Source organism: Anser cygnoides, chromosome 1 (genome assembly GCF_040182565.1).
Source record: "Anser cygnoides isolate HZ-2024a breed goose chromosome 1, Taihu_goose_T2T_genome, whole genome shotgun sequence".
Classification (NCBI taxonomy): Eukaryota; Metazoa; Chordata; class Aves; order Anseriformes; family Anatidae; genus Anser; species Anser cygnoides.
Genome location: NC_089873.1, coordinates 72,325,692 through 72,348,537, shown reverse-complemented (window position 1 = coordinate 72,348,537; position 22,846 = coordinate 72,325,692). Strand labels below are relative to the sequence as shown.

General features: G+C 38.3%; 1 protein-coding gene across 2 annotated transcripts in view; it reads right to left on the bottom strand.

Moving 5' to 3' along the window:
* The window catches only part of LRP6 (LDL receptor related protein 6), a 122,024-nt gene that overhangs the window by 33,349 nt on the left and 65,829 nt on the right, over nt 1-22,846 (bottom strand). For both annotated transcript variants that reach the window (XM_013172840.3, XM_048053633.2), the window contains 2 exons: nt 14,125-14,521; nt 13,452-13,623 (listed from right to left, as the gene is read on the bottom strand). In XM_013172840.3, the coding sequence (XP_013028294.2) occupies nt 13,452-13,623; nt 14,125-14,521 (569 nt within the window). The remainder of the gene's footprint in view (nt 1-13,451; nt 13,624-14,124; nt 14,522-22,846) is intronic.

The window sequence follows — 22,846 nt, the reverse complement described above, 5'->3', positions numbered from 1 at the left end:
GAGAAGCTTAAAAATGCTTCAGCACTGCAGTTTTATAGGATTACTAAGGAGGATATATAGAAAAGTTCCTTCTGAAGTATTTCTACTTGTTTTAATTTTATAGGAAACATTTTAGCATGCATGCATGTATACTACCCTTCAAAAAAAAAAAAAAAGGAAAAAGAAAAAAGAAAAAGAACCCCTTATTGTAAGAACTTCCCAAGGCAATGTGATTCACAAAATTCAAACCAAATATTCAAAGTAGCATACTAATCCCTGAAACATTAACACACTCTTCCAACATCCCGAGGATGTTCCAAGTTAAGGACTGAAAAAGGATGACTTACTAAACTGCTGTTTTCAGATCTCTCTCTTACCCTTACCTTGGTGGAATTGGGTAGTCATAGACAAGTCTGTATGATTACTCATTCTTCCCAAGGCTCAAATACAAAGACTTGTACAATAACAACCTTCAGGATCAATTGGCTTAATAACTTGGCTAGATGGATGATGTTTTGCGGCCAGGAGAATTTACTAGCATATAAGAAATTAGAAGGCTAGCTTGGAGAGCACCCCCCTACCTTTGCCTATCAGAGAACAGATGGGGAGTGAGGAAAGGAATAGAGAAACAGAAGTGGAACCCATACCTTTCTCTGCACATGGCATAATGTGCAGATTATTAAAATAAACTATTTTAAAGTTTACTTAAAAAGTGGAAGAAAATGTTATAAACTTCAGAATAATTAAATTCTGCCTTAAATCTGTGTTCTGTCAAACTTGTAGACGCTATTACATTTACTCTCTGTATGTTAGAATGGGAACCAAATCTTTATAAGCACAATTCCTACAGAAATATGAAAGAGGCTCTGCATGCTTGTTGGTTTGTAGGAATAAGCTCCATGTTGACTGTTTTAAAAAAGCTTATAATTACGTTGTGGAATTGGCTTACCAAAAAATCTTCGGTCTAGTAGTATATGCAGCAAACTTCTACACATGCACTAATGCACATGCTTCACAAAAAATAAGACAAGCATTACTTGGCGAAACTTTTTTTTCCTGTGTTCTCACTAAGATCCTTTTGAGAGTCAAGCACAGCACTTGGCAGCTTCACTTTGTACTAGGGTGCGTTTACCATCCTAAAGCTGCAACTTGTCCTTTACACTGATAACCAATTCCAAACACAGCTTTTCCTATCACAGATTGTTTAGCTGGGCTCAGAGCCCAGCATAATTGCCTAATTTCTGGACTTCCTTTGAAAACAAGCTCTGCTCTTCCATTTATTCTACTTCAGAAATTTTCAGCATCTGCTGGCTCTCTCTCATTTCCTAGCAGCATGCCTCCTGTGTTCTGTTTGGATAAATGAGGTTGCTAAACAACAGAGTAATGGTTAACTTTAGAACCAGGGACCCAGATTTAACATCCATAAGGTAACCCATAAGTTATGGTGCATAACCCCACTATCTCTTTAAGAAACCATCACTACCACCAAGCAAAACTGTTGATCCCCTTTACCTACCACCCCTTTCTAACCGCAACACACCTCTTAAATTTCTGGGATGACTTGTTTCCCCCTCCCCCTTAAACTACTGAGACAAGCCACTTGCTTGCAACTAATTAATATATGGCAATTAGTGCTTGCTAAGCAAACCAAACAGCTATGTGGAACTGATGGATGTTGCAAAGCTGACTGAAAACACAGTAATAACCAGCGAAATATCACTACCACAAAGCACTATCTTCAGCTACTACACTTTTTACCTTGTACTTATAAAAAGAATAAACTTCTGTATTTAGGGGGTGTTTAACTACCAGTTAAAAGAATTAGCTGGAAGGCATGTAGTGTGAGGTGAACTTTCTCTGGTAAACTTTAAATAAGCTTCATCTTATTCTGAAAGTCAGGAAAAGAGGCGAGAGGACTTAAATATTAACTATCTGCTTATATTAAATTTTTGTTTTGCCACATACAGGTTATTTTGAAAGCCAACTTTATGCCAGCTAGACCAAACAGATGCTTATGTGAAAATACTTACACATACCTGCTGCCCTTCTGTCACTGCAATCTTACCTGATATCACACATCTGTGTGATATTATTTGATATAAACATCTGTTCACTAGCAGCTGGGTATCACCATAGTAATTTTTTCATGGCACCACGCTGTCTACACTCACTTTGACTGTATTTTAGGAGAACTGAATAGAATCTCATCAATAGGATACAGAACCAAACAGCCTGGTGTAAGGCAGACGGAAAGTGACAAGGGATATAGGGATGACACATAAAACAAACATATATAATAAATGACACAAATAAAAAGACACAATCAGTAATCAATGCATTCCAAAGAAGTTCAGCACAATCTTCCTATGGACTGAAAATCAGGTGACAACCAAGTCCCAGCTGATACTGCTTTATGTATTCATTCCCTTTCTCTGGCCCAGATGGATCAGTTGACTACAGTGAAGCATAGCACCACTGAATCCCCCTGTGAGAAACCCACCTTCTACTGTGAGGCAGTGCCTCCAGTGGTTTATGCTGCTGTAACCACAATGTGGTGTGGGTTTCACATTCTGAATACTGCAAACCACAGTGAGAATATAGACTACAACAGGAAACAGATGTGGCATAACCACAAACACTACCTTTACTGAAAGAGTGAGAAGCTCCACAAAAAAAGTTAAACGAAGTACAAAAATTAAACAGCCTCAGAAAAATGTCAAACAGCCTGCTTGTAGGATAAGAGTTTTGTTTATCCTAGAACAATAATGAATACAAACCTATGGCCTCAAGAATGCAACATATTCAGATAGATGAATTGGTGCTGAAAACGTGGTCATATTTTAAGATGCTGTATTTAACAGTCAATACTAACGATAAAAAATCTTTGAAGCATTGTTTCTATATTAAAGCTACAGACTGGATTGCAAAGCGGTATTTTCTAAGGGTCTTTCTTGCTGCCAGATACCCTGGATTCAATTCACTCTTGAATGCTAGTAGTAACTGTGATAAATAGGCTAATGCAGTGAATTTGCCTTTCTAATAATCTGGGGTTTGAACGTTTGGTAATTTACATATGTTACTTGATTAGTTTAAGTCTAGATCTCAATCATTACACCTGCCTCATCTGTGAAAATAATATTCAGCTCTGGTTAGAGCTAATGCGGGAGCCCTGGCAAAGCTGCACAGGGCTCCAAACAAGACCAGCAGCCTGTGCTCAGGGCTAGCAGACCAAGGCCAGTTGTAGGGGAGGCTAGGCAGAGGCACACCACCTCATATCCACAGTACTGAGGGGATGCTAAAAACAGAAACTGTCTTGTTCCTATTAGGCCATACTTAGATCAACATCAAGCACAACAGCCCAAGCCTACAAGGTGCTAGACAGCTTCAGTATCGACAGCTCCAGAAGAAGAAGACAGCATGCAGGCTCTAGAAAGAGCACACTTTCCGATACAAATCTGGGAGACTATTAGACAAAGCTGATAGGATTTACTCATAATTAACCCAGTTCCATAAGCAGGGTGAGAGTGTGCAAACTGTTGTCTTTCACCTTAATTCATGAGTACAGTTTAATTTTGGGTGTACTTATAAATAATCAGGAAGCATTTAAATACCGTGCATACTATGTGCTCTCTCAGGATGTTTTGAATAGAAGAAGCCAATAATCAAAAAACAATTTACAAACAATAACTGGTACCACTGTATCTTCAAAAAATGAAAGATCACCTACAAGAATATAGAGTTAACCTTACAGCATTAAAAAAAAAAAAGAAACCATTTCCTTATGTGAAGGAAATATCGGGGGGGGGGGGGGGGGGGGCATAAAGGGGAGGGGGGGAAAGATGGACGACTCTTCCTGAGTAGACCTTAAAATCTCAAGTCACTTTAATGGAAAGTTGTGTTTCCTGCAATAGTTTGGAAGAGCAGAAACAGATCAGAAAGCATTACCACCTTCACAATTTCAGCATGGGTCTTGTTAATGCATTCTAGGAACATAAATAATTGAAAAGCAATGAGGTGAAAAAGTCAGTTTTTAGTGAGTTGATCATTAACACTACTATTCTGCATAAGATGTTTGCAAAGTGTTACTCTAAGACAGCTATGAGATACCAAATTCAATACATATATATATATATGATATTTCAAAATAACACAGAAGAAGATCTTGAACAAGGCCTGAATTATACTTAAAATAGTTAAGGAATATTCAAGGTTTAAGCTTAGTTATTTCAGCCTTGATTATTCACTGATAAATACTTACATGTACTGTTTCTTTGATGCAACTCATTGACTCAGTTCATGACACTGCTAATCAAGGATATGACTATTCATCTTCCACCTAAATGTACATGAATCTTACTATATCAGAGAAGTGAAAAACAACACTAACTCATTAAATCTATTTGATTAAGGAAAAAAGAAAACTGGGACAGCATCTCTCAAAAACAACTTTGAAAGATAGCTAGAATGCCTTCTGAACATCACATTAACATTTTTTCAGTCTGATTTAGTGAACTATGTATTTCCATCTTGCTTTTTTAAGCAACATGAACAGACCAGACCAGAATGATTTTACTGTTGTGGCTGCAGTAATATCACACAATTAAAACATGGACCTGCTATAAAACACCTCAAAAAGAGGAAAAATGAGACATCTTATCTAAATTTCTAATTTTATTAGTCTTCCCATCTTAAAAAAAAAAAAGACATGATCAACTATACCCTCTTTGGCTGAGCAGTCAAAACTTCAAACTTATTTTAAGGAAATCATTCTGTCAATGTCATTAACTTACTGGCAACAGCATTTTCCGTCTATTCTAAAAAGACAAGGAGCATTGCAGATAAAAAATGGAAAGATGTCTCTTCACTGAAGTAAAATTCTAAGAAATGAACAGAAAGGATACCTGGAACCCTTTATATTTGCTTCAGAAACCAAGTGCCTCCGGCCAACTCTACAATTTCTTATTATAAATTGTTCTATAATAGCCATTACCAATTTTTAATTTAACAGTTCCCAAAACCCTCTATTTAATTTTGAGCTCTAATTATTTTTCTAAAGAATTCAAAATATTATTTTTCCTGAGAATGGATAATATTCCTAATAGGACTGTAGTGAAGATAAATATGCAGAAACAGAAGAGATTAATTTCATAAATAGACCTTTCTATCATACTACAGACACTGTATAAGCTCATTTCTTTCATAATAGGACAACTTTCCTAGCTCCCTGATCAATCAACACCAACAACAGAATTATTTTCTCGATAGTGGAATCTAATTTTAGGGAAAAAAAAAAAGTTCAGTTTTCAATAATAATGTCTCAAGTCAGGTGAAGTGATAAGCAGACAAAGAAAAGAGTTTACATTTATTACCACTGTGACAATCAACTATGACACCTCGTAGGAAATCTCATGCAATACAAAAAAAAAAAAATCCTGCATTTATGAAGAACAGGCTAAGACAAAAAACGAGCTGAAATGAACAGGATGAGAAGAGATTTTCATAGGTAAATGAAGATGCTTGGCTATGGAAATTATTTTTTGTTATAAATACATAAGGTGGAGCAGCAACTGTCTGAGGGTGTTCTGTTATGTGGGCATAGGCTATAAGAGAATAAGAGAATATGGGTACAAACAGAGGATCAAAAGCAAGCTAATTACTGCAATTTTGCAGCTTACCATTTGTAAGCTAAATCTGATGAGTAACTATATTCATACTTCACATGTAGACTATATTCATACTTCACAGGAAACAAAGTAAGCTAGCTGAAACCAACATGAACCTCCATGGTGGTTTTGGGAGACAATTTTAAAACTCTAAGTTTGGCAGCACAACTTCTAACGCTCTTGAACATGGGCAAAAGCCTCTGTTCTCTCCTCTGCATTCCCAAGGGACTTAGTTCCACTACCATCCCCTAAGGAACTTCTTATTTTTACCAGGTTCTCTGCCAAAGTTGGTGCTTGCCAGACTCCTCTATGAGTAACTATACTTGATATTTTTTTGTTGAGGAAAAAGACAAGGGAAGTTTTCTGCTGTTTTGGCAAGTCCAACTGGTTCATAGAACAGTCCAATGAGTGACTAAGCCAGTGCAAACTAGGAAGGACCCTGGGATGCTTTCCACTTTTTGGTGGCAGTAAGCTGTTAAATTGATTCAACTGTTCTTTTAGCAAAATCACTTAAATTCCTAGTTTCTGCATGCCCAAAAGCTTGTAATTCCAAAATATGTATTTACCAGGCTAACAGAAAGTATTAACTTTCCCATAGTCCCTTTTTTTCACAGACATTAGACCTTGGCAAAGTTACATTATGGACAGTATCAGGGAAAAAAATAGATTAGGACTACAAGATCCTGGTGCCAAATAAACAACAACAAAACTGTGTAAAGAAAGCCAAATAATTATTAAGAAGGATCACAAGGACCATCCCAGGTCTTTTTTTTTGTGCACCAATGTGACTAAGCTTGGAGGGGAGAGAAGCCAGAATATTGCAGGGTAAGGGAAAATGGTAAACTGACAAATCATCACCCAGCTGAATCAGAAATGCAGAAGCTAGCTCAATATCTATTCACATCACTCCCCAGCTTGCCTTCAAATATTGTTTTCAAGTGTGTTGGGCTCTCAGTGAGGTCAGATAATGGCTCTAGTTATTTTAGTTCAAGGAATTTTTGTGTTTTCCCTTAGGTAACCAACACTGACTGGTGGTAGAGGCTTATTACTCTCTAGATGAGACAATAGAGTCAACTAAATGCAATTTCTTAACTCCTAGGAAGCATGTATGACACATTAGTGAAATCCAAAGGTTGTACTTCAGTCAGTTCCACACTAGTCCACTGGGAGCCATGACGTTTACAGAGGTATCATTAGCAAAACAGGACTGCTCATCTGTAACCAAAGGTTGTAGAAACACCTCAGTTTTCACACTGAAAAGTTTAAATCAAGTTGTGCAGATGTAAGCCACAACCAAGTCTGAGAAAGGTACACTTTTACTATTAACAATAATGTGCAAGAAGGTTGTAGAAGCCAGCATGACTTCCAGGCTCAAACATAACTCAAGAGCGGACATCTGAATCTGACGTAGCCACTCCAGGCTCTCCTTAGAGTTAACAGAAAAAACAGGTGCTTTTATAGTAGGACTCATCCATGTTTTCTATATCATCACATTATTTTTAAGGCAGTAATTTTACTGCTCAGAAAAATACCATGCTTGGTACCCAGATCAGTATAGTCTTGGACATGAGTTCTGGCTCTGTCTACCCAAAATTCTTCCCTCTGTGTCCTCTGTCTGCTGTGAGGTGCTGGGAACCTCTCATCTGTTCCCTTAAGAACAGTCTGCTGTTGACAGCAGATCCATGGGGACTTCTCTAAGAACTCATCAACCAAAGTGTTTTGTAATGGCTGCCTCAATAATCACTTCGCAAATTTCAGTTTTATTCAAATATACTCAGTTTATCAAAGGCAATAAAAACTTGACTTTTTAATGTTCCTAAATCTAAACTGGCATGAATATTTTAAATGCTTTTTTTTTTTTAAACTTTTACATTAAAACACTTTGAACAGCTGCAAAAAGTATAATTCTAAGTGACAATTGTGTAGCACCATGCTCAAAAGCCAAAGTAAAAAAAAAATACATATATATTTTATTATTTTTTAAACAAACTTACAGTGTCAGAAAGCCTTGGTTGGACATTTACAGTCCAAGGGTAAGAGGCTACTCAAATTATTGGACCCCAGTCTTCAACAGTCAGGAGACTACAAGTACGTGATCTGTAGCTATTTATTTACTTGTATTATAGTTTTCCTAGCTTGAACTGCATCATGAAATTTAGTTCTTCCCTAAGTTAATTCAGAAGTTCAGAAGAAACCTCCCAAGTGAAAAATATGCAAAATATAAAGTTTTTTGTTGTTGTTGTTATTTTTAAATAAAATTGTAGAGTTTTGAAAGATGTATTAGAGTAACAATTTCTTAATGCAGGCCTAGCAGGTATTAAGAAATAGTGGAAATTCCCTGACAAAGTAAGCTTTAAACTTCTGAAACTTGGATGGAGGAGGGAGATCTTCCCATACCCTCTAAAGCACATACTTGGTGTTCTTTGCTGAATGAAGTTCTCATGTGCCACAACTACCCAAACCAGGTGGGCAATGCATTATGGCCAAAATTAAGAAGCAAAGCAACTTCAAGTATTAGCTTCAGCTACTTTAAGTTCAAGCTTAATGCAAGTTCACAAAAGCAAATGTGTTCAACAGCTTGGAATTCAATAGTTTCTGCCTCTCAATATTCAAACCTCTGTTTCAATGTTGGGTGGATAGGGTAGGATTAATAATCAGGATTGCAAGACATCAGCATTTCATAATACAAAGATACAGAACATGAAAAAATCTCTCAGTTGGAAAATAAATGGTGAATGTTTAGAAAACAAAATTTCCTTATTAGGGTGGTGGTAAAATTGAGGGAGCTGTCATCAGAGGAAAATGTAGCCCTGCAATTTCAGGATTAGAATGTGAATTAGAGCATTCTCTAGATGCCAAGCTATTAGCTCCTGGGTCAAAGACAAAAAGGTCTTCTCTGTTCAAGATTTTTGTGCTCAAAAAGTCTTAGTGGCATCCGCTTTCTGTTGTCTGACAAAGCTGGGTTCTGAAAGCTTGTGTGTACTTATGCTGAAAAACAGCAGGATATAAGACTTCCCATATTAATCACGAGGATTAGAGACAGTAATGCTAGACATGGCTAATAAATTTGGGAATGCAGAAACACTTTAAGTTAGAGCTGCACTCAGAAATCATTTTATAATGGTTGCATCTGTATAGGAGGCAGAGAATTCTTTCTTTAAACTCACCACTAGTAGGTGTAAGCGGGTGTCATCTCTGGCTCTGAGAATGAAGAATAGGAAAGAAGATGAATAAAGAAAAATGAAGCATAGGCTGAAAAATTGTAAGAAATCAGCTATATCATAATTATTTCCTCTTAATCCATACAACCACACAGACACACAGCCATTCATAATTGCTTTATCAATATGAGGTTTTGCTGACCATTTTATATCCAACCTATACCTTAAAACAGGTAGTGTACGTGCTCAGAAGACAAATATTCACTTGAGCAGGAAAACATAAGACCAATTCAACAGAGCAGATCATACATTTTTAACCTCATAGCATGACAGGAAAATGCTTTAAACCTGTAGCAAGTCAATGAGAAATCTTCCCTACTGGTAAGCACAATAGCAGCCATCCATTTCAATAGAAGTTTATCAGCAGTGAAACCTGACCGAGATAAATGACGAAGCTGTTGAGCCACAGCCTGCTTCTGCCTGCTGCAGGCTGCCAGATAAAATGGGAACAAAAGCTCCCTGCTGTACCCCCTACCAGTCTCCATTAACCCCTGCTGATGCTTTATTATCGTCTGGGGGATCCAGAACAGCATAGCATGAACCAGTGCATAAAAAATAAATAATAAAAGCTCATATGTGGCACAAAAAACCGAGAAACATAGCTTGCAAGAAACGTTAATTTTAGTAATGCTGCAATTAAATCATAGTTCTGAAAAACTGTACATACTGGAAAAAAAGGAAAAAAGACTGTTTAAAATCACATATGAAACAGTACTTAAGCACAATAGATTCGGTATACAAACATGTTTCTCCTGCTTCTTCCCCCAGTCCTCATCCCAAATACATACAGACACATACAAGCAAAGCAAGGACCAGGCATATACTCAGATATCTGCATGTTCAATCCCAAGTTTCATATTTTGATCCTGTCACAGATATCCTCTTTGTTGCACCTCCTCCACTGTACTTTCCCCAAACGTAAGTTTAAAACATTTACTGAAGCTCAAAGCATCTTCTACTAAACTGCTATAAAAAGAGGATGGGAAGGGCAGGGAAAGTGTTACAAATCTCCTCAGGATTCGTGGTTGCCATAGGAGAGAAAGGCAGTGGGAGGAAAAAGGAAGACTTGAAATGTTAGTAATATTTTAGGTATTACAGATTTAGATAATGTCATTATAATCTGAGATTTCTGTAGCCTACCATAACACTGTCAGTCTAGTATAAAAGAGTACAAAGACTACACAAGATCATGGGGAAAATTCACTAAGATTAATCAATAAAGAGACTTACCGCTATATTTGCATTACTTAGCATATTTGAGAAAAAACAACTTACTTAAGTAGGACCGAACCATTCTCTCAGATGAACATCTCTTCATCCTAGAGAGCCTTTCCATGCTTTTATAATTACAGCAGCTGTAATGAACTTGCACTCCTATCTATCACTATCAGAGGTCATCAATTTTCAGCCCATTTCTATCCTTCTGAAGTGTGGTAAGCAATCAGCAATATTATGTCAAAAGAAGAACATGAGTTTTTTCTCAGGGTAATACAACAAACTAACAGAATAAAGACTCTCCAAAGCTTCAACAAATAGAAGAATGGCCTCAACACAGGAACAAAGAGAGGCTGGATGGGGTCAACCCAAAGGTCCACCCATCCTGGTATCTTGTCTCAGGGAATAAGAAAAACTTATACCTACAGAACAGCTTAAGAAAAGAACCAACTCAAACTTCTCAAGAAGAGTCTTTGATTCTCCAACAATTTACAGTTCAGTGAATTGTGGTTCAGAAAGAAGATTTATTTATTAGTAAATTTCGGTGGAATTCCCTTCCACAGACATATCCTAGTCTTCCCAATAACACAGGTAAGCTTTAAAAATCCACAGGTGTTTCCACAACTTACCACACAGTCCGAAGAACCACCTGCTTTTATTTGTTTTGTACCTAACACCTGTCTGTATCAATCCCAAATGCTTCTATCGAAAAAGGCTGAGTCCTAGACACCTTCTACATACTTCTTTTGATTTTATAGACCTCTGTCACATCCCCCTAGATTGACACATTCTGCAATAAAAGTGAAAAGATAAAAAACAACAAAACCAAATACTTAAACAAAACTAAAATCTAGAAATGGCGAACAAAAGCTGCAAGATTTCTTCTCTTGCTTTAAAGGTTTTAGCCAGGCTTTTTCAAGATTTTCTGCACATTAATAAGATGTTAATGTCCTGGTTTTGGCTGAGATAGAGTTACTTATCTTCACTGTAGCTGGTACAGTGCTGTGTTTTAGATTTAGGATGAAAATAGTGGTGATATCACACTGACGTTTTTAGTTCATAGACTCCTAGAATATCCCGAGTTGGAATAGACCCACGAGGATCATGGATTCTAACTCCTGGCTCCACACAGGACCACCCAAAAATCAGACCTTATGTCTGAGAGCATTTTCCAAATACTTCTTGAACTCCAGCAGGCTCCGTGCTGTGACCACCGCCTTGGAGAGCCTGTCCCACTGCCCGCCCTCCCTTCAGCCTCCCCAGCTCTGGGCTGAACAACCCAAGGGACCCCTGCTGCTCTTCACATGTTTAGTTGTTGCAGAGCAGTGCTTACACAGAGTCAAGGACTTTTCTGCTTCTCGTGCTGCCTGCCAGCAAGGAGGCTGCGGGTGCACCAAGAGCTGGGAGGGGACAGAACCAGGACAGTTGACTCCAAGCGGCTAAATGGATACCCCATACCATACGGCTTCATGCTCAGCTCTGAAACTGGGGGGAGTTGGCCAGTGGGGCTGCCACTGCTCAAGGACTGTCTGGGCAAGGTTTGGCTGGTGGTGAGAAACTGTGTTGTGCACCAATTCTTTATTTTTTTTCTCCTCTTATTAAACTGTCTTTATCTCAACCCATGAGTTCTTGCACTTTTACCTTTTTCAGTTCTCTCCCACCAACGCACTAAGGGGCAGGGAGAGAGGTGAGCAAATGTCTGTGTGGTGCCTGCTGGATTAAGCCACAGCAGTTAATGAATTGTATAAAAGCAGCAGCAGGAAAATCATAACTCAAACACTTGTAGCCTCACAGGAAAAAAATAACCAGTAATTCTGAAACCTGAAGATCATAAATATTCTGCAGATGTCCTGCTTAGATACTACATGAAAACCTGGGACAAATTTATTCTGCTGGCTTACATTGGTTTAAAAACAATGAAATAGAAATTGTCACAGTTTTGGAATTTATGCCAGATCAGATATCTTCCGACCTGCCACAGACATTGTTGGCATAAACATATTGTATTTCTAGCCAGTTTGACGGAACTGAAGCAGTGAGCTCATGCCTGATCTAGATGAAAATTTCTACCACAAACTGATCCAGCACTGAGCAGAATCATTACCAATGAATATGGAACCATGCTCTGAGTAAGCCTGAAACAGGTGAAAAAAAATCTGTGTTTTAGCAAGCATGAGTCTGAAAAATGCCTGACTTTCCTTTTGCAAAATACATTCATGTCCAAGGCAGTATCTGGGCTGAATTGCTCAATCTGTTATAAATAAACCTCTAAGCATAGCTTAGTCTCTTTTACCCTCTTTTCTCAGTGCTGGTAAAAATTTGGGTGAATTATAGAATTATGGACTATAAATCTTGTTTTCAGGACAAAAAAAGAAATGCTCCCAGAGGCTCTCCCAAGGAATGCTTCAAAGCAAATCACCTTGCAGGAGCGGAGTTGTTTTGAATCTGAAGGAGAAAAAACAGTTATATGACCTTCTAAGACAAGACTATGACTTCCAATTGACGTATTTGAAGTTATAAATAAATAAAACAATGTCATAAGGCTAGAGGAGATATTGTGCCTAACATGGTAAACGCTAAAAGATATTTATAATGTTAAAGATTCACCAAGGAAGGTTGCAATTTAACAAGGAAGGTAAACCTACCAGGATATAGCAAAGCTAGGCATTGTTACTATGTGCCAGATATTAGCCAAGTCTCCTGCTTCCAGACAGAATTGTCTTTTGATAATAAACTGAACAAATACTAAACCTTATTTTCTCAAAGCCTGACAAGGAGATAATAAATGTCAAATATGTTCCATAGATGCTATATATAACAAAATAAACACAAGATTTTCAGTATTGAAGAGGAAAAACAGCATTTTAGTTTTCAAATAAGTGTCAGAAGAATATAGCAGAAAGAATGCAAAATCTATCCCCTTGTTGGAACCCTAATAAAGCAAAGGAGATACAAAGTATAGAAGGTTTTGGGGAGTACAGGTAATTATATGTAAAATTAAATTTATTTCTTTAAAATATGTTCTACTTGCATCTAAGCTGAGCAACATGAAGAATAACAGATAAATTTGTTTAACCTGCAAACGTTACTCCCAATAAGTTTTCTTGACCTGAGAATCAACTTCTTTAGCAAATCCTTATCATACATTCTTAAAAAGAGGGATCTAATATATTGATATTATTTCTATTTTACAGATAGAAAAATCAAAGAAGACTAGCAAGTAACTTGCCTAAAGCCAGAAAAAAAAAAGAATTATTTCTTAAAGAAGAAATCAATCATTATTCCATTGCCTTTATGAGCTACATCAGAATTTAAACACTTAGAAAATGTTCTGTAACTCCAGGGAGTTAAAAATGCAGGTGCATTTACAAACCTCTATTTTGTCTGTTTTGGCATCTCCCCAGTATATTTTGCTTTCTTCATAATCCAGTGCCAGTCCATTTGGCCAGCCAAGTGAGGTGTTTACCAGCACAATCCTGTCTGAGCCATCTAATGCTGCCCTCTCGATCTTTGGGATTTCTCCCCAGTCAGTCCAGTACATGTACCTGCAATGGAAATAAAATCTTATTAAACCAGAACTTTGAATATTCACATAGCTTCTTCTGGACTACCACACCCCGAAACCACACAGCACACAGAAAAGTCGGTGTCTGTACCAAATATGTTTCCTTACTTAAATAACGATACTCAGCACATCGAAAGTAGCATTGACATGTAAACACACCAATCCTTTACATAAAACTACTGTATCAATCTATTGAGCAAGACTACATAACAAATGCTATTAGCTAGAATAAACAAAGTCCACACAGTCCCAAAAAAAGTTTTAAATAAGAGAATAAAACCTAAAGACATAGAAGCTAAATAGTTGGAAGAGAGCATTAGAGCATTTGCCTGAGAGCATTAACTTTCAAAGGAGCACAGTATTTTCATTTTGAAGACTAAGAAGTTTATCATTGCATTCCACTATCTGCATGCAGGTACACAGAGATATTTATCTTCTTTATATGACCGATATTTAAAAAACGCTCATGAACAGTCCTCACCCAACCATAGGATCCAGCACAATAGCTCTGGGTTCTTCCAGGTCTTCTGATATCAAGATTTTTCTCATGGTCCCATTAAGCCTTGTAACTTCAATACGGTCTGTGCCAGTGTCAGTCCAATATAGATTTCGGGCAACCCAGTCCACAGCAATGCCATCAGGATGAGCAATCTGTGCTGTGACAACAAACTGGCTACCTGACCCATCAATAAGTGAGCGGCGAATGGCCCTAACTTCATCGTCGGTCCAATAGATGTACCCTTCCAGAGGATCAAAGTCAATGGCGATGGCATGACGGATGTCCTCTAGTGGCAAAACGATGTCAGTAAAATCTGGGGTGTCTAATGAAATCCGCCTCAAATCTGTCCGGCGGGCTAGAAGCAGCAATTCAGTGGCACCTACATGCATAAGGCAAAAACACAACCATCTTACAAACACTGGGCAGTAAACCTACAAATGGTGAACCTGATTTTCTACCATTTGGTGCAAGCTAGTCTAGCTACCTTGATTTCACAGGGCCTAGCCAAACTGAAGGGCACCAGCAGAGAACTCCATTCAAAAGGCTTCAAATATGAGGTTATTCTTCTGCAGAAGTAATCAATGTATTTATAGAGAAAATTCAATGGTGATTTCCTTGTCCAAAATGTATCATGTTGGACCTGTTTTCTATCCACATAATTCCCTCCAAACATATTGAAATAGATATGCAGTGAATATGCTACAATTTTTTGCAAATAACAGATGGTCTGCAGCCTCTTAGATGAAAAAGAATTTACTATTTGCTGTTGTTGGTATAGGGGACAACTGTGACAAACAAGCTGTACATTTCAACAACACCCTTAGAGGGGGAAAATGTAACTAACACAGAACGCCACACGTACATCTCCTTTGAGAAACTCCTATTTGAGGAATCAGGTTTGGGAACTGACTGCTGCCTTGTGACAATATAAAGCAGGAGGGCATTCAGCTTTCCCCAGACTTGTTGAGAACAAGCTTACCTGAACATATGAAGATAAATAACAGTGCATCTTGTGCTTCAGCTCAACATGACTCCATATCAAAGCCTTGCTGGCTTTTAGGTCAAAAGTCAGAATCCTAATAAACAGCTAAGATCAGCTTGTACTGCAGATGATGCTTTCACACAGGACAACACAAGCTGTTTAGTGGTACACGTGCTGGGCACCTGATCGATGATGAACTTACTGTCTATTCTAACTCATTCTTGTTTCATTTTCTATTCTATCTCACTAGATTTTAGTGTAATGAAGAATAAACAACCACCACACCCCATTCCAATTAAATTATCTTATCAGTTTGGAGTCTCAGGGAGATAAGAGCAGCTCAGGCCTCAGGGAAGCCTGAGCTAAGGTAAAAAAATGTGTGCATCCTAAATGCAGGGAAAGTATGTTGCGACAGCTCTCCTCAAACAATGAAGGGAAAGGTTTGGCATGGGCTGATGTAGGTTCAAGGACAGAGGAAAAAAACAAGACTGGGTGTGTGTGTGAGGGGGGAGGTTTAAGAAAAATGTAAAAACAATGCAGTGAAAGAGAGCCATCACCTAGCCACATGCTTTTCATGCTTCTATGTCTTGATTTTACAAAGGTATAAATAAAGGCTAGAAGACTAAAAGAGCAGCTACTAAAAGAAATAGGTAGCTGATTAAAAAATATCTAGTGTCTGTTGCCAAATTTCTTTCTTTTTTTTTTTTTGAAATGTCATTAATTGTGGTTGGTGCTAGATGAAACCTCACTGCATGCCAAACTTTGGACAGATGCCAAAGCAGCCATTGCTTCATTTACAGCAAGTTTAACACATTAAAAACATCTAAAACACTTTCACAGTGCTGCTAGAAACAGTTCTTTTCAACAACTGAAGTTGAGATTACTACTACAAGCATTCCTGCTTGGTAGTCCAGAATGGATTAAGATCAGCTTTATGATCCTCTGTCCTGAAATACCTTGTGTTCAGAAACACATGTACACACTACTCAATTGTTCTCCTAATGAATAACTCTTACACAATAAATAATATCAGGAAGAGGGAACCTGTAACTACATGTCTAAGCATCCTCCAAAATAATTTAAAGCATGTGACGTAGTAAATAGAAAACAGGCATGTTAATAAGATTTTCATAATTACAGAAGCAACTATTCTTGTCACAGCAGTCTACATGTACATCTGTATTTGTTACTACTAAGTATATCAAACAAAGCAGTATTAAGATCCAAGCCTTCAGCTGCATTATGGTCATGAGGTATTAATACATAACCAAGCATAGCTATTCAGGTTCAAGTAAGAAATCTCTAGCACTTCCTTACCAACTTCATCGTCACTTAACCAATTTACCTTTCAGACAAAACTGTAATAGTCATAATAATAAACAATTATACCCTTTTGCATTATCTAATAAAATTAAGGTTGAGTAAACACAGTAACCTCAGATTTCCAAACAGTTAGAAAGCTAAACATAGTCTATCATATATAAAAAGTGCAAGACATAACTTAAAAGTAATTTGTGTGCTTTATCTGAAGTTGACAGTCATTTTGGAGAACCACTGCCAATTTCCAAGAAAGACTGGCTTGAGTACAACTATGCCTTTGCAGAAGCTCACCCTTAAAATTGACCAGCTGACCTTCCAATTGTTCTTGAAGAGAAGCCATTTCAACAGCTTCAGTATCCTGCTTTCAGGTCGCAACACTTTTGTTTGGTCCAATAACAGACTGTGTCTAAGCCTTAATTCAGCGTCAGGAAATCATTGCCTTTCAGTCAACCCATGTTGCACATGGGGTCCCTGAGCTATGAATTTCATGGTCTGTATCTAACATTCCCCTACCCCAATCAACCAATAAAAAGTTTAAAGCTTACTTTAAAGCTATTACACACCCATTTGCAAACTGACACCTCAGCTGCTTAGTAGATCACCAGCCATTCCACTCAGTAAAGACAAACTGAGCAGCAGAGAAACCTCTCATTTCAAGGTAGGCTGCAGAAAAAGCACTTGAAATGCCTCTAGGCTTGCCTCTAGGCTTGCCCTGATGATAGTTAAAAAAAAAAAAAAAAAGGCAAATGCAAAACTGGGCACATTTATAGCACGATTACCTTACCACCTGTTAGCACAGTCAAGGAAAATGTCGTCTGAGAACTAAAACAAACTGTTCGAACTTGTGGCAAACAGCAGTTGCAAAACGTTTGGGCTGGCTGGGCACTGATTCCCAGTCAGAAAACTACTCAAGGTACTCAAAGATGCAAGGACATGGCAGAATCAGTCAGTTTTGTTGACATCTATTCCAAAGCCCAGCTATGATACAAAAGCTAAAATACGACAGGAGGATCTCCAGACATTTTCACTTTGCCTCTTCAAGAAAATCTTGCCTTTCATGATGAGGATGATGGAGCACATCAGAAGTACAGAATCAAATTTTTCAAAAAAGCAGAAAAAAACAATACAGGTTTCATGCAAACCTTTTGTTGTTGTTGTTGATTTATCAGCACTTACTTGGAGATTGGAATCAGCCACAAAAACATACACTACCTCAAACCTCAACTGGCTCAAATGTACTTCTAAAAGGTGCACCAAGGCTGCAACCAGCACTCTGATTTCAGCATGCACATGCAGACCTGAGGTACTTTTCCTCTGGACACCTTGTACTGCACATACAAAAAAAGGATGAAGCCTTCCAGACAAACACTCAGGGGACTTGAAGCAGAATTTGCTGCCTACACTGCTCTCTTTTCCGGAACATATACTGGAGATCTGTATACACTGCACCCAACAAAAGCATGCCTGTAGACAGAAGTGCAAGTTGAACTCAGTGCTGGGTTTGAGGGCACAGACCACCTGATGTGCCATGGCGTGTGCTCACAGCATTCAAACCACCATGTGCAATGTTCCCTGCAAACACAGTAAACTACGTTGCATAAGACCATACCACATTTAAAGTCAGGCCTTTCTGCTTAACCCCCTTGCTGATCTGCCATACAATCAATCCTAAGTGATCTTAGCAACCCATAACTTTATAAAAACAAACAACAAAAAAAATAACCAACCAAACAGAAAATCCCAAACAACTTTGATGAAATATTCCAATTAGGTACCAAGATTCTTTTTAGAAGTGCATAAAGTCAGGGGGTATTCAGAATAGTTAGCAATTTTACTAAAACCAAGCCCCTTACTTAAGGCATCTAAATATGAACATAAAAGCTTTACTCCAGACTCATATTTTTGAGAACTTAAGCCTACTTTCATTAAGCACTTTGAAAGCTGGGATTACAAGCTCACGGATGGTGCATTACATTAGTCCTAGAACTAATACTTCCCTCAAAAAGTCGCTGTTAAAAATCAAAATAATTTACATCTGTGTGCTAGCTGAAGTCAAGGGAAGGGGAAGAGAAGAGGAAACAGAGCAAGTATACAGACTTATGCAGTAACGTAGCTTTTAAGTCCAATGTCTAATGTTCTGTCAACCTTTACAATTTATTACATCTTTCCAGTGATATAAGGCCTTGGTCGTTTGTGAGTTATTGGACTTTAAAACCATCAGTGGTTGCTGAGGCTAGTGATGCTACACAAACACATGTACAGAAACCCATACATAAGAACTGCTAAACCTAGGACATACATAATAATTTCTCTGTACTTGATAAATCAAAATCATTAATAAATCCCCAATACAGTTATCACACATTTGACTAATAAAAATTTATTTTCTATATGTCTTGTCCCAGTTGCAAAGTCATTATTGAGAGAGAGTTCCTTATACAATACAAACAAATAGATTTTTCAAGTAGATGACAAAAAAAAAAAAAGATCACTACAAAGGCAAAAGAACACATATCTGAAATTAATCTTTTTTTTTTTTCCTCTACTTTAAAAGAAATAAAAGAGCTAGCATATTAAATTAACATCTTGATCCGCGCAGTGAAATCAGGATCCCTGCTATTCCAGGCAAAGCAAATTTCCTTTTGCAATTTAGGACTGCCCAGTGCAAATTTCTAGCTACTACCCCCAGGTCTAAAAGGAAAATACACTGTGAGCACCAATGGGCAAAATAAAGACCCTCTCTTCCTCAAAGAGACCGGGATGGCCACAGCAAGGCTTCAATGAAAGTCTGAAACACTGCTTCCCCCTTCCCTCCATGAGGAAACATGCATCTCCTTGCTCAGCTGAAGTCACCGTTGTTTTTCTCAGCACAAACAATAGGTCTGAACTGGTAATAGCAAGCATGGGAAATAAAGAAGTAAAATTCAGTACGGACAAAGACAGAAGCTGAGCACAGGGACAGAGAGGTCTTTGAATATTAATAAGGATGCGATACGAAAGACAAACTTGGAAGAGTAACCTAATTTTTGTTATAAAAAATGACTATTGAACAGGTCATTTAAATGTAGTACCATCAAGCTCAGAAGAACAGTGGTGCCCATAATACTGAAAAAGAGAAATCCCAAGTATGTCCTACAAGATGGGAGGTGGACAGGGAGGTGCTGGTCTCTGCTCCCTGGTCACAGCTGACAGGATGCAAGGGAATGGCACAAAGCTGTACCAGGGGAGGGTCAGACTGGGCATTAGGAAACATTTCTTGACTGTGAGGGTGGTCAAACCCTGGAACAAACTTTCTACTGAGGTGGTTGATGCCCCATGCCTGTCAGTGCTCAAGAGACATTTGGACAATGCCATCAGTAATATGCTTTAACTTTTAGTTAGCCCTGAAGTGGTCAGGCAGTTGGACTTGGTCATCTTTCTAGGTCCCTTCCAACTGAACTGCTTTATTCTATAAAAATGTGGGTACATAGGTAAAAGCCCTAGGTAAAAGCCCCATAGGTAAAAGCTAGAAGGGACTGCGTGCTAAGACAGGACTCTGTTCTTTGGACATTGCTGATAGAGTTGGCCATGAAAACTGGTTATTCTGTCTCTTTCTTTGAGGGATTAAAAAAAAAAAAAAACAACAAAACTTTCACAAAGAAAATGAGGCAGCTAAGTGTAAGCTGCAAGCCCACATCTCAGTTAAATGACTGTTTTGGTTCACAAGGGGGATAGGAGCTAAGACATGAACAACCAAGTCAGTATTATCAGTTATTAGGAAAATAGCCGATTTTATTCCAAACCATCACCCTTTTCTGAAACACAATAGAAAGTGTTTATAAATGGAAGGTATGGAATTATTGTTCAGATCTCTCACTAAAAAGAATGGTAAGGTGTAATGAAAAAAAAAACCAACTACAAAAACCCAAGAAACCAACACTGTGGGGAAAGAGGAGGGAGGAAAAGATTTCCTATAAACCAAGATTATTCAAAAATGCTGGGTTGTCATGGAAACTGCTCAGGGAGGGTCAGCCAGCCTCACCTTTGGCTGCAAGGATCATCTGTCAATGCCAAACCACTGCAAACACCACAAACACACACTCAAAATTCACCCATCAAAATCCTGCAGATCCCAGCCAGTGCTCTCATCAACGCAGCGTGAAATAAAGTTCTCTCCCCAAAGAGGCTCCTTTCAGCATTAAACAATTCATCTTAGGAACTAGCCTGATTTTAGCCTACTGCTTGAAGACAAAACTGTCTTAAAGAGAACCTGCCTGTGCCTCATTTTTCACTTTTCTGTACCTGTAAGTCGTTCCCCTTTCTCCCTCAAAGTCCTAATGTTCTAATTCCAAACGGAGATGCAGTCACTCAGTGCTTCAGTCTGTTTCAGCACAACAGATATATACTGAAACGATCTGAGGTGAAAAGTTTCAGTTCTCATGGTTCAGACCCACTTTCACAGTACTTGTAGTAAACAGGCAAATACAAAGGAAAAAAACCAACGCAAGAAACCATAACCACCCCTCCACCACTCAACCACCCCCCCACAGAGATACAAAAAAAGGGAAAATAAATTTTCTTCTCTAGTATCACTACACAGCCTAAGAAAGGAAGTTGACACAAACACTTACAGATTTGTATCTTGAAATCCTGTCTGTGGCTATGCTGGCTCTGTTTGCCATTCTCTCCTCTCTTCCCCAAATCAGTAATTGCAGACATCACAAGTATGAGAAGAAATTACAGTGAAATATTGACTTGAAGAGCTCTGGCAAGTTGTAGGTCACTCACAAAAGCCCTAAGTCTACCACTTCACCTCTCTTTAGTGAAAGGAGTGAAAAAAGTCAACAATATTTAATCATTTGGGGTCAGGCATAGCTTTAAATGCTGAAACACAGTAAGCAGCTGGCTTCCAGGGCTGCCTCTGGCCCTTTTACTCCTCCTAGAAATTAGCTCTGTGCAGGATCGGCAAAGTTAAGTGAAACTAATGGATCTGATGCATAGCTGGAGCAGCTTCTTTCACCTGCATGTGAGCTAATTTTTTTCTCAGTCCAGTACGTAGTGGTACATGACACTCACTGAGCTGAGTAAGTGCGGAGTCAATTTTCTCTCGCTTCCCCACCCATTTTCCTTCTTAAAAACAGACAGGCAGAGTTATTTGGAAAAACAGAATAGCAGAATGATTGTGAAAAATGCAACACTGTATTGACATGCATATGATAAATGTTAATGTATAGCATTACTTTTAGCACACTGACAGACAACATGCTGTAATACCTCAGTGAACTGGTTAACAAAATTTCTGATAAAATAGGAGCTGTGTTTTGTGAGCCAGCTATACTTTATGGCTGAATGGGAACACAAATTTGCTTCTCATGTGTTAAGGAGTGGAAGAAAAGAGCAAGAGCTCTGTGTTCTGAGACATAAGGAACGTCTAAGAAAGGAAGCCAATGATTTTGAATATCTCTGCATGAGAAGTTCAAGTTCTTTTGTGAGGTTTTTATTTTTTTTTTAAATACCTTTCCTCTGCTTGCCTTTGGGAATTGTCTTTGACACACTACAAAGGTGCCAGCAGGCTTTTTAGCAGAGGGTAGTTAACCTGGGTGGGAGGTTATCTCTGCGAGGACATGAGGCTGGACCTGGGCAGGGAAGCAGTCACCTCTGTGCTACATTGACCTGCTCCTTGGAACACAGCACACACAAAGCAGAAAGGCAGCCCCTCTTCCAAAGGTCCCCAGCCCACTTCATATCAGCATTAAGTCAAAAGGAAGCCATTTCTCTCTCTTTCTCCAGGACTTGTTCCAACGGTTGTCCTTAGTCCTTCAGCCTCTGCTTAGCAGGTGACCAAACCTCCCCAGCTCCCCATTCTCCGTGTGGACTTTTCTTCTGCTTTTGGAAATATGTACTGGGCAACAACTGCTTTAGCTATCTGCTTCCACAAAACAGTTTATTCATGCAAATCAAGGATTTTTATTTTTACTTTTTTAACTATATGGATTTGTGTCACATTCTGGACTAGATACAACCAATCCAGAGCACTATTATTAAAGCATGTTCCTTGTACTGGCAGAAATGGGAAAAAAAACGTCTTGTGCATGTAATGGTAAGTTCTTGCAACAATCTTGCAAGGCTAATTTGGGAGATGCTTTGAGTTTTTCACTTAAGAGCAACAATTTATTTTAATAAGGTTCACACATACAAGTAGTCACACAGAAATAATCAACAGAGAGCATGAAATAGCATGAAATTAAAGAAAACACTGAACAGTAGCCGACAAGCTTAAGAATTTTAAAAACAGAAAACAAAATTTAAACAAATTATTTCTGTATACATTTTATTTAGACCACTGTCAGTAAATTCTGCTGTATCTTTCTATCTACATTTACCTTTGCCATAGAGACAATCTGCATAAAGATGGTTATTTAT